This window comes from Balaenoptera ricei, chromosome X (genome assembly GCF_028023285.1).
Source record: "Balaenoptera ricei isolate mBalRic1 chromosome X, mBalRic1.hap2, whole genome shotgun sequence".
Classification (NCBI taxonomy): Eukaryota; Metazoa; Chordata; class Mammalia; order Artiodactyla; family Balaenopteridae; genus Balaenoptera; species Balaenoptera ricei.
This window is the reverse complement of record NC_082660.1, coordinates 18,270,728-18,283,534: the sequence shown is the minus strand read 5'-3', so window position 1 is coordinate 18,283,534 and position 12,807 is coordinate 18,270,728. Positions and strand designations below refer to the sequence as shown.

General features: G+C 31.9%; 1 protein-coding gene across 4 annotated transcripts in view; it reads right to left on the bottom strand.

Annotated features, from left to right (window-relative positions):
- CNKSR2 (connector enhancer of kinase suppressor of Ras 2) overlaps nucleotides 1-12,807 on the bottom strand; it is a 263,595-nt gene that overhangs the window by 107,296 nt on the left and 143,492 nt on the right. For 2 of the 4 annotated variants that reach the window (XM_059911674.1, XM_059911675.1), the window contains exons 9-10: nucleotides 11,676-11,822; nucleotides 1,397-1,530 (exon numbers count right to left, since the gene is read on the bottom strand). In XM_059911674.1, the coding sequence (XP_059767657.1) occupies nucleotides 1,397-1,530; nucleotides 11,676-11,822 (281 nt within the window). The remainder of the gene's footprint in view (nucleotides 1-1,396; nucleotides 1,531-11,675; nucleotides 11,823-12,807) is intronic. The other 2 variants (XM_059911672.1, XM_059911673.1) reach the window with 1 other exon arrangement.

The following is a 12,807-nucleotide window of genomic DNA, read 5'->3' as shown; positions in this document are numbered from 1 at the left end:
TGTAGCCCTCTGAAGAATAAGGTCTTTTAAATAATCATTTGCACTGAAATAAAAATCTTTCCCATTAAAATGAAAACAAACCAAAAGAGTGATTTCCTATTTGAAACACACATGCTTTTATTGCTCCTCTTACAAGAGTATTCAAAAAGTCTGACACTATCTTAATAGAATTAAAATTCAACTTGAATTTGACTAGGATATCAGATGAATTTGTACATCTGATTGTAAATTTAACATAAGACTGTAAATTATATATTAGAACGATTTTTGAAACACCAGCTTAGTAAATTGTATCTTCTCACAAACCATGTTCTCACAACCACATTTAATTCTCAAAAAAAAGACCTAAAATGTTAATAAAATTGACTGCAGTTTTATTACTAGATGACAACACAGTATTTGCAGACATGCCATGTTGTCATGTAGCATTTAGATGGTAAAATGTCAGTACCATCATATCCAACAGAATGAAACATTAGGTGTACTAAAGTAAAGAATAGTGAAAATTAATTAAAACAAGAAATTTCAGTACTTTTATTTATTAAAGAATTTTAATATTAAGTATAGCTTGAAAACAAGAGACCTTAAATTATTGTTTTTGAATGACTGCACAACTAATTTAAAAACTGAATCAAATACTTTGTGATTGGTATTAATTATCCCCATTTAGTGCTGGCCCTTTTCCATAATTTTTGTATTCCACAAGGCTGGAAATCATAATGCTTTTGGACAAAATGCATGATGGCACAAAGTTATAGTCTTCCACCTGCCAAGAATTTCAAATAGGAATTTGGAACATGAAATGGAGATACAGCCTCCAGAAATCTGAAAATAGACTTTAAAGGCAACTCATTCTCTTGCAAACTCTCTCTACTTTCTGAAAGAAACACTAATGAACTAACCAAGTGGAAACTGTAGATACAGAGGTATTGGGGGAAGAAACACTCTCCCTCATCATCATCCAAGAAAAAAAAATCTTCCTCATTACATACATTTAAGAAAGCATAGAAGTTATCTCTAACTTTCTCTTTTAGAAATAAAGTATGAAATGCTTCAAAGTAACTTGAGATTTCCTGGGGCTTCTTACCAAAGAGCCTCACTTATTTTTTCCTTACTAAAATAATCCTAGCTGTTATTTTATATTAGTTTCCTATTATGTGAGATAATGCTTATAAGATATTTAATGTAGAGTGCTTAATACAAATTAGTTATTGTTATTGTTATTATTAACTAGAGCACAGTCTCTATAATGCAATGATTTTCCAGAATGTGCTCAGAATTCTTAACTGAGAAAATGTTCAAGGTGTTTCGTGAGAATTTACTTCACAGTTTACAAGCACTTAGGTTAGTCTTTAGCTAGACGCTATGTAGAACAACATGATGGTTAGTTTTATACCTGGGAATATACGGTTCTGCAGGAGGAGGGGGAATGTAGAGATCCTGGAGGGCGGAACTGTCTCTTTTGGTGGGTGTACTGATGGTGCTGGAAGGCGTGGCAACGCTGCTTGTGGGACTTCTAGGTATAAGAGGCTGGTTAAAATGAAAAAGAAAATACATACGCACACAAACAACACACAAAACAACAACAACAATGACACATAGTTATCATTTTTAAATGATCTATTTCTACAAAGTTTTTGAACTTGGCTGAAATCAAGAAGCATGTTATTTAGCACATGGATATTCCTTTGAGTCTCCAAAAACAAAAAATTTATCACTTTAGAGGTTTTTCACTTAGTTATGTATGGCATAACCGCGTAAAAGCTATTTATAAGGTAAATCTATCATGCAGTGTTTCATAATGGAGAGATTTATCTCACAGTCAGAAACGTATTTAAATTTGCTTTGTTAGAATCCCCACTTTTGAAAGAAAGATAATAAAGAGTAACTTCCAAAAAAATTAGTTCACTCACATCCTGACTGGTATACAAGAAAGATAATTCAGATCGTTTCCCAAAAAAGATACATTACACTCCTAAGTCAGTAGAATGTGACAGATTCTCAAAAAAGTTTACAAAAATGGAGTATGAAAGGCCAATACGAGAGAATATTTTCTAGGAAAATGTACTTTTTTCATAAATATAAACAATACTGTCCTCTCAAAGTCATTTTATGGTACATCTTCAAAAGTATGGTGATTAGTGTGACACAATCATTTCATTTTTCATAGGCACACACATTTACCATTGTTTAAAATAATTTTTAGTTGCATACCTATAGATCTCATTTTCATGCCTGTATTTACTTATTAAATAAGTTTTTTAAAAAATTAAGATTCTCTATATACTGAATGAAGCAATACATCAGGATGCATTAACTTACGAGCACTCCCAATTCTAAACGTCACAGCATTTGGAAATGATATTGTGGTTCGAGAAATCATTCTAAAGTGAAACTAAAATTCACAAATTTTCATGTTTATCTTACAGATCTTACTGCTTAGCTACATATACAATAACATATTAAAAAATAAGAACTTTAATGCAATTGCAAACAAAAATAATGATCACAAAATTAACTGTATCTTCACATGACAAGATGTTGCCATTTTAGCCAGTATGAAAACACTTTTTAGCATACCTATATAGACCCATAGTTCTATTACTTTAACACGTATTGCTGGACACTCAAAAAATGGCATAGTACAACTATTTCATATTGTGACAATACTTTTGTACAGATAAACAAAATTTGTTCAAAAATCCAAGCATAAATACAATGTACAATGTAGGTCACTGGGGTAGGCTACATAGTTTATGACTCAATTCATGGTTTTTGACCTTCCTTTTTACACAGCTCACCTTAATAGCTCGAAATCACACATCCTGCCAAAATGACGGTTAAGTTTTAATCTATGTGAAATAGAAATTAAAGAAAGAGAGAGAGAAGGGAAAAATAATTGATAATTTATTTTGGGACTCTACAATATTCTATCTTATATGATGTAAAAAAATAGGAAGTTTACATGTTGAGGAATTTTGATGTATTTTTAAAGTACACAGTAAAGACTGTTATGTTTAACTATGCGTGTCTTTTAGAAACAAAAATTTTGGCAATGGGAAATCCTGAAACTTATATAGGTAATCAGGAGTTACCTATACAGATGAACACCATGAAGCCTGAGGAAATAAAGAATTATATTCTTTCTAAGGATGTATTACATGCCTCTACAACAGATCTTTGAATGATAGGACCTTTTTTTTTTAAACTGGAGTAAAATTGCTTTACAATGTTGTGTTAGTTTCTGTTGTACATTGAAGTGAATCAGCTATATGTATACCTATATCCCCTCCCTCTTGGGCCTCCCTCCCACTCCCCCTCCATCCCACCCATCTAGGTCGTCACGGAGCACCAAGCTGAGCTCCCTGTACTATACAGCAGGTTCCCACTAGCTATCTATTTTACACATGGTAGTGTATTTATGAGGTTTGATAGGACCTTTAGATCAAGTGTGATCTGTGATGTGACTCTGTTTATAATTGTTTCCTCTCTGTCAGGACATCTTGGTATTAAATACAAATGACATTAAAGAACAAGTCTAACCAAAATTTAATCATTATAGAACTGTAAAGAAAACATTCATTACACAGTACATTACTTGCCAAAACTTTCTATAACAGATGCACTGTGAGAGAAAAACTTATATTCAGTATGCTTTTAAAATGCTCTAATATGCTCTTATTTTAAAATATCCTAACACTACAAGTGAACTTAAAAACAAGTTCTAAACACACAAGCATTTAAAAAAATAATCTAACAAACTTTTATTCTCTTTCTTCTTTTCTAGGGTCACTACTTCTATTTTGAAGACCTCTCTCCTTTTATTTTACCACCTGTAGAACTAAAGGTAATTTCTCCTGGTTAGTACCTATCCCTGCCCTCCCCAAACAAAGAGGAAGGAAGGAAGGAAGGAAAAAAGGAAAAAAGGAGAAGTAGTAGTCAATGATTACAAGTATATTTTAAATACCTCTGAAGTGTGAGGTAAGGACCAACAAAATATTTTATTCTGCCTGGACTATTACCAGGATTGTCTATTTAGTGTACTTGTTCCTTCTCGTTCCAGGAAATTTAAATATTAGCCTTGTCAACTTCCTTCAAATTGATATTTTCTCTAGGTTTCTATTTTCAACACGGAGTTGCTATTAATGTCCTCAGTTAACAGTTAGTTAAATTAGCAAAAATGTAGAAGAAAAAGACTCTTAGATAGGCTTAAACAGATAACAGGTTTGATTGTGCCAGCTGGTTCAATTAATTGAAGTGGTTGAAAAAAACAACTTCTTTCAGAGAAAGAAGAAATTAGTCAATCGTGTTGTTTAACTCTTACTGGCTAGTTATTTTATTAACTGGTAAATCATAGAAAACATTTAAACTGGTTTATCATGCAGATATCATCTGGCTAATCAGTATCCCTTGTACAAGTAAAACACAAGGTAAATACTAAATATATTCATTGTATTTTTGTCTACTAATTGTACTATTTTTGTCAAGCTAATCCAAGCTAAAAAGTAAACATTATTCTTGAGAATCTCATCTAAAAAAAGACATTAAGCAATGGAAAAATAAAATACGGTAAAATAGAAGCTTCATGGGAAAATGGAAATAGCTACTTAACCCCAAAGGAAAGTTGTGATAATTTAAAATTATAATGTCTTAAAAATGTTCTAACTTTGGACAAGAATTGAAAGGGTACAAAATTAAATGACTAAAAGAATGAAGAAGGCATTAAAGAACATTAGAAAGATAGGCAAAATGTGACTAAATGAAGCACAGAATAAATGATGCTATAAACTGAAATTATCAGTGAGAAATTCCTAGTTGTAACAAGTGCCATTAAAATTACACCTATTACCGATAACCAACAAGTACGTGAAAATACACAAAAAGTGACAAATACAGCTTCCCTCAAATCAAAAAAGTTCTCTCAGCGTTTAATTCAAAATTTAATAGACATATGCCTTAGTTTCAGAAAAAATACCTAAATATGTAAGTATAATAGTGCAGAAGGATAGTTCTTCCTACCTTGGTAACATTTAGTTTTAATCATTTCTTCGTAACATAGTATAAGAGAAGTAGTTACCGTTGTACTATAAAGAACTTCCAATATAAGGAAAAAAAATAGAACTAAAGGGTAATACTTTTTTATTTTACCACTTTGCCTTTTGATTCTTTCTCTTAACTGGTAAAATCTGCATAGGAAGAGAATTAAGAGCTATCATCACTTACGGATAAAATACAAGGGTATTTTAAGACTGCATCTTCTTACTCAAGTAAGTATGAAGCTTCAGTATAACTTGATCCACTACGGCATGCAATCAAGTATGATATGGATCCATTTTGGATTCTATCCAAGAGGGTTTATTTCCTGGAAAGACCTTGCCATAAAATTTATTTTTCATATCTAAATCGTCCTACTGACATAAAGTTTTCCTTCCAGATTCAATGAGGCTCCAACAGGGAGGACATATTTTGCACATATGTTGTTACTCTTCTAAAATAAATCTATGATAGATTTTGGGGGCACTGGCATGCATCTCTTAAAATATCCAAATCCTAAATAAAATGATCATATGCATCTCTTCAAATATACATTTATAACCTTAGGTCAATTAATGATAACTTACTACTGTGAACAGGACTCAGAAATTTATTAGGTTACGTACACATACATTTTTCATATTGTCCGTTTAAACTACATAAATACCTTCAAATTGTATCCCACAATATGGTACGGCACAAATCTTCCTCTGAATCATGAGTGATGACTCACTATAGTGATAATATCCTACTCATCCAGTTTAAACATCATTGGGAGACTGTGATTATTATAAAATAAAATTTTCAGCTTTGGAAAGGGATCACTGAAATCTCACGTTAAATCCTCTTATGGCTCAGGTCTTTTCCTTGTGTCCCCGATTCTAACATCTCTAAGGTAACTGAGCACACCTGGAAGGTATTAATGTACCTCTGAAAACACTAGGGTTTTAAAGACTATGAGAAAAGAACGTCTATACTTTAAAAACTACATCTGATGTTAAAGGTTTTATTTGAAACATTTTACATTTTAACAACTCTTGGCAAGCGTATCTTAATTTAGTTGTCCTCTATCTGGTAAGTGACCCAGCTTTCATAGAGCTATATAAAGTCTTGAATGAAACCAATGACATAAAGACAGCCCCATGTTGAAGATTAAAACAGTGCATTACACATTATGTAGTTATCTCTAAAATTCACTAATGCAAATATCACAAAGAGTTTGCTTTGTCTTCCGGGGGGGAAATACTCATTGAAATATGAATGATTACATCAAGTATAAAACCTGGCCATTTATTTTATTCACTCTTGGGAATAAGCACAGACTCAAATGGATCACAATATCCCATTATTCTAGCACAGAACATTCACACAAGTCCTTATTCAGTTCAAACACGTTTTTATTATAATTCCCAATACAAGTACCAAAATATTGTTTTATGTTAGCAACTCTGAGTCATCTAAACAAATGCTCCAGAGAAAATGTATTCTGGATTTTGGGAGGCAAGAAGTTGCATACAATCTCGTAAATTTCTTGATCATGTAAAGAATGTTAGATCTAATTTGGAAAATTATTGGGCATAATTTTTCCTGGGCAAACTTTTCTTAAGTAGTAAATTATTTGAAAAGAGCTTAAGCAAGAGAAACACTTGTATTCAAAATTCTCCCACTCAGTTTTTTCACAGCTTTTTCTAGAATCCAAAGTTATAAATACAAAAGATTTGAGTCTTCTTTTTTAAGCATGTAATCTTCCCTTTCCTATCAGACTACAAAGAAAACAAACATTTTTTCCAAGCATATATTTGATCAGGAAGCTATATCTATATAAGTTAAAAATAGATATATGGGCCTAAAAGTAAGTATGTAGTTACACAATGTACAACTAATATAGACTATAGTGTCACACTACAAAATGACTTTTTCCAATTAATCATCAAAATTTGCACATTGTAATGAAACTACCACTAGTGTATTTATTGCTGTCCACTCTTATTGGCATAGTTGATACTGCAACATTGAAACTGGACTTGCAATTTTTTCAATTTACAGTAAGCATCATTTTTAGGAAGTTAACTAAAGAAAGAATAGGAAGCTAAAGAATAAAGAAACTAAAAATAATTTTTCATCTTAGGTGATTATTTGTAGTCAGTGTTAACATTTTGAAAGCATTTGGTTGAAAAACACAAATGTGATTTAGATCCTTTAATTAATTTGCTTAAACGCTGGTGAACAAAAATGTAATGTGACAATTGCTTGCAGCTATATACTAATTTGAGCATGTAAAACATATAATTGTTTCTGCCTCCCAGTCAGCACGTTACATTTCTAGTTAAAACTTATTTTCTTCTCGTGTCATATCTAATATTACTTGTCTTCCTCTTCAAAACATGCTTTTAAAACAAAACTCTCAGAAACATATAAACTTTGCTACCAATGTTTTTTTTCAGTCACCCCAACCTGTAACTTTGATATTAAAATAAATTTTATTATTGCTTACGTTTTTTATTTTTACAGAATGACTTTAACCATTCATATCTGTATGTATTTGAAATGCAACAATCAATTAATGTTCTTCAGTCATTACACCAGTTGAAAGACAAAATTGACTCCTATGACTATTTGCTTTCCATTTCTTTTTCTGCTCAAATTTAATTTAAATGTCCTGTAAAAATGGCATCAAAGTAATGCTAAGCAATAAAATTTAAAGTGAAAAGCACAAAAACCACACAAGAAACTATCACATCGACTTAAGAGACTTATGGATTAGAACAGTTTAGGAGCAATTCTAATGATACAGCTTTATATCATTTTATATTAAAAATGTGTTTAATGAAACCTATATCAGTATATCGAATTCCAGCATTGATTTTAGTGATTAGTTTTGAGATGCATTCTCACCAAAAAAAAAGCTGGGTTCCTAAATGTTTTTAAAAGTTGTTGATTCCCAGTGATGATTTCAATCAACATTCTTGCCAGTGTCCAGCTAATTCTCCCATACATCTCTTGTAAGAAGAAAATGACACCACCCGTGCAAGATGGTGACCTATGCACACTAATTTAAAACCACAAACATCAAAAAATATACATTGAGGGCTATCCATAATTCCCCGGGATTTGTGTCATCGAATTGGAAGAACTTGACCATAAGCAATCACCATGCTTACCAAAATCCAGGACATTAGTAGAGGGTGCTACTAAGGACGTGTTTTAAAAACAGTTCTCAGAAAGCAAGGAATTGCTAGTTTGCTTTCTTACAATAAAGATTCTACCTCAAGTAAAACATCTCTACTATATATGAATGGGTGCCGATAACAACAGAATTCAAGTCCAGATTAAATCTGCTTGTAGTATTTGACTAAAGTATCTTTAAGTCCTTCAGTTCTATTGCAAAATGTCTGAGAAGTCAGGAATTTAACAAAAGAGCTGCCAAATTTCATGAAATGTACTAATGAAATTGCTCTGTGAGCATGAAGCTGAATTGTATGCTTTTGCTTATTTGGCTATAATTCCATGAATGATTTTCAAAAGAAAATCCAAATTAAAATTTATCATTGCAGTTAATTAATAATAGAAGCTACTGTTTGCTCTAGAACTTCCACTAAAACATGTGATATTCCTCAAAAATCTTCTACCTTAGGGTAGATAAGGTTATGTTTTAGTTATACAGGTACAAATTATTTCCTTATTAGTTTAAAAAATAATTACTCCTTTGTTAGAATGAAGTTGTTCTTTTTTTTAGAGGCATGTATTAGTATCTACCTCCCCATTATACAAACTTTGCCATATTTTATCTGAAAATGCTAAGCCTGGTATTGTATAAGAAAAAGATAAAATAGACATATTGAGGTTAAATAAATGCCACAGATTGTTTCTTTTTGTAAACTCTATTTTAAATAATTCTTAGTAGACTGTTGGTATAGCCTATGAAAAAAGGAATAACCTAATGTCCAATTCTTCAGGTTCGAACACTGAAAATTTATATTTAGGCGAGTTAATGGGCATTTTAGCTCCAACGTCTTCATACACATACCAGAAGCAGCAATACAGTAAGAATGGTACTTATGTCTGCACAGAGGACTGTTGCTACATTAAGCACTTATGTTTCACATCCCAGGTCCTTTCTTAGCCACTAGGAAAAATATGTAGCCCCAGGCAAAGTCACAAAAAATCCAGAACTGCCTGCAAGACCTTCTCATCCCACTATTTCTTTGATTTTTCCCCTTCTGGAAGCGAACCCTCAAGTTTTGTCCGTCTTTGGTTGTATACATCCTCTAAAAATTCCGACCACATAGCTTCCATTATGCTTCTGGTTTCTTTTTGCATTTTAGCACAAGCCAAAGCCTTAAGATCAAAAACGAACTCTGTGATGGTACAATTTCAGGTCTTCAAAATAGATTCCAGGGAGATTTGGTGCTGGTGGTGTGGTATGTTAGAGTACTTATCCATTGCCCTTACTCCTAAGACTTTGTTTTACCACCACTTGAAAGTACTTAATTAAAACTAATACTCTTCCTTCTGCTCTGTAAAAAGTCAGTTTTCAAAGAAGTTGAAAGCAGGGTCCTCCCCCGCCCCCACTAATAGTATTGTTTATCTATAAGGTGTTGAACTTGGACAATACATTTTAGGTGAACTAAATTCAGTTGAAATAACAAATTTACAAAAACGTCAATACATATATGCACTTATGTAAATGCTGATTTTCTTTTTTTCTGATTTCAGCATTCTGAAAAAGTAAATTTACAAATATACTCAGAGTAACTGAATAGGCAATGAGAAATAAATATAATTAGTGATTTGATGAGGCACATTTCTTGGCATTTAGGAATGAAACTAGAAACAGTGCCTTAAACATCTATTATAATTAAGGAATGATGTAGAGTAATTTAAAAAATTAAAGTCTTTGTTCTCTAGCTTTGAATACACACACCAAATGTATGTGTAGCAAAAAAAAAAAAATGCAGGTCTTTCAATTATGTCAGCATTTTCTATAAAATTTTCTTAACTAGATATTATCATTACCTTAATTCTCCAGTTTGTGCTTGTGGAAAGGAATCTAAAAGAGGACCAAATCACCAATTTATTTTCTAGAGATATTCCCTCAAATAGAGTTCACGGATCAACAAGAAACTAGTGTCTTTTTGGTGTTCACCATGAAACAGAAGGTACTAGAGAGAAGTTGTTAAATTTAACCACACATATAGAGAAGGAAACCTAATGGCTGAAAGGGGTCTCTTCTTCAGGGTTCCCACCTCTCGGACTCTGAAGAAGCATCTTTGGGGAAGACATGTCAATAGAAAACTACAGAGTGGAACAACAAAGCAACTTATAATGCAGCGAGAAAATAAAATGATGTGATGGGAAGGTCTGATCTGCTAATCTACGAATTAATGAGTCAAACACTGATCTCTCAACTTTAATGATCACCAAAAATCTTTGATAATAAACATATACTGCAAGTCAAATGCATTTGGACATATTAATATAGTTTTAAAATATAGTTTTACATATATTTGAAAAATAGAAAGATTCACATTAAAAATTTAAAGACCTTAATGTTAGTATATTTTATATGTTTTTATGTTATTTAAGTATAATGCAACTTTGAGGCCAAGTAGGAAAGTTTTAAACAATGAGAAATCATTATAATCTATAAGGCCATTCATATGTAATGAAGAATTTAGGATTTTAGGGAAAAAAATCTAAGAATGGTGTAAGGTACTAATATAGAACAACAACTTACATAGCAGTGATAACAATGGCATTTTCATTTATTGCTTTTCTTTTTAATCTGAACAACAGGCAATGTTCTATTTCAATGGGCAATTTTAATTTTTAAAAATTAACCTTCTATGGAAGGTGATGGTCCTCTATTTTAAAAGTGCAGGTCTTGTGAAGAACAAGAATTTCTTCTATGATACGTTTAAAGATTATAGCCTGACTGAAATGGAAGAAAATGTATTACTTGCTTGTCTTTATCAATCAGAATAATATTTTTATAACTTCCTAGATACCTCTGGTTCTTAATGAATGTAATTTACTGACATCCAGAGTAATATTTTGGAGTGACGTTTCACATTGAAGAAAAATGCAGAAATTCTAACGCATCAATTTCCCTATTTTTGCCTCCGTACATGGTAGAAAAGAGAAAAATGATCAGTCAGGAAGAATGAATAGGTACATTTTAATTACTATCTAAAAGTTTCTTTACCTACTGTTTATAAACAACTATTTTTATCTCATGACCTGTTTTTAAAAAATTCTATAAACTATCATCTAGTTTCCTCAAGAATTATATGCGGGTAAAACTTTTAAATAGAAGATTGTATCACAAAGTGAAACCTCTCACTTTCATTTCTATCCACATTTTGGCTTCAAAGAACTTGTGGTTTTTTTGAATTATGCTTTAAATGTTTACAAATTAAGGCAGAGTTCTTTATCATTTGGGTTTTAATTATAGTAACTTTGAGATTTCATCACAATTAAGCCTATTAGGATAAGCTGTGAAGAGATCATTTCATAAACAAAATTTCAAAAGCATACAAGATTAATCTATATGCTGCTGAGATGAGGCACAATAAAGAAGCATTACTGAGATAATCTATGGCTAAAATGATGGTGTATGACTTATGATTAAGCTTCATTACCTGCAGAGCAAGGGGCTTCCATCTCATATTTTTCAGTAAAGCTGGTGCTGAGGTAAGCATGCTCTGAGGTCGCTTTTTCAAAGTTAAGATAACACCACTCGGGTCCTCTCGTAGTGCATTCACCAAATTTTTCAACTGCCACCCCACCTGGTAACCAGCAAAATCATTACAATAAAATTGAGGTACAGTATTCAAAGATTTAATGTTCTCCCCCTTTAATAAGATTAGTAAGAAAAAAAAAGAAAATCACATAATTGGTGTACCATCCTATCAATTTTCAGGAGATAAAAACTCAAGAAAGTAATTTTATTTTTGAGTTGATTAACCATGTTATTGCATTTAGAGTCCATATCATTATGAGATAACATAATGGACATTTACCAGTTGAAGCAGAGACTAAAATGGTATCCTACCAATGGAGTAATTTAGAATTTAAAGAAATTATGTCATCATTAATGCTGCACAAGGTCTAGATCCAAGCTTTGTTCACAAGTACAATTTAAAAATCCGCATGCCTGAAACAAGGATTTGGCAATGTCCTGAGCTTAAGAACTACACCACATGCTTTCTCATCACCATCTTTTAGAGATAAGTGTCCCTACGTTAGACTGACATTATACTACCAGTAGCTGGTAGTGACACACCAAGGAAACATTCTGAGCGGGGAAGACAGCATCAATAAAATAAACCTTTAACCACGGTATAAAGATAGAATAAGAAACGACAAGGTAATGCTGCTCTAATGCAGCAGCTATTGGAAATGTGTTCCAAAAGACCCTATAAACTTAAAATATAATGTGCTAAATTTAATGAAGCCATTCTATTTGAATATCACCTCAAAACATACTGTATAATTAAACAGAAGTACTTGATAAATGTCCTGAAACCTGGCTCTACTGTTATCCATGTTAAATTACTTATCATCCTTTTAAATTTTTGAACACAGAATAATTTTTGTTACTTTGCTTTTAAGACATGCTGGTTATGCAGTTATCTGAAATCCTAGAAGTATGCTTTAAAGAAACACATTAAAAATATCTATTATTCCAAGGTTTAAGAAATACACTTCACATTTAAAAGAGAGAATAACCTTTTATTCCAACACTAATGGATTAGAATTTTCCAGGGTGTT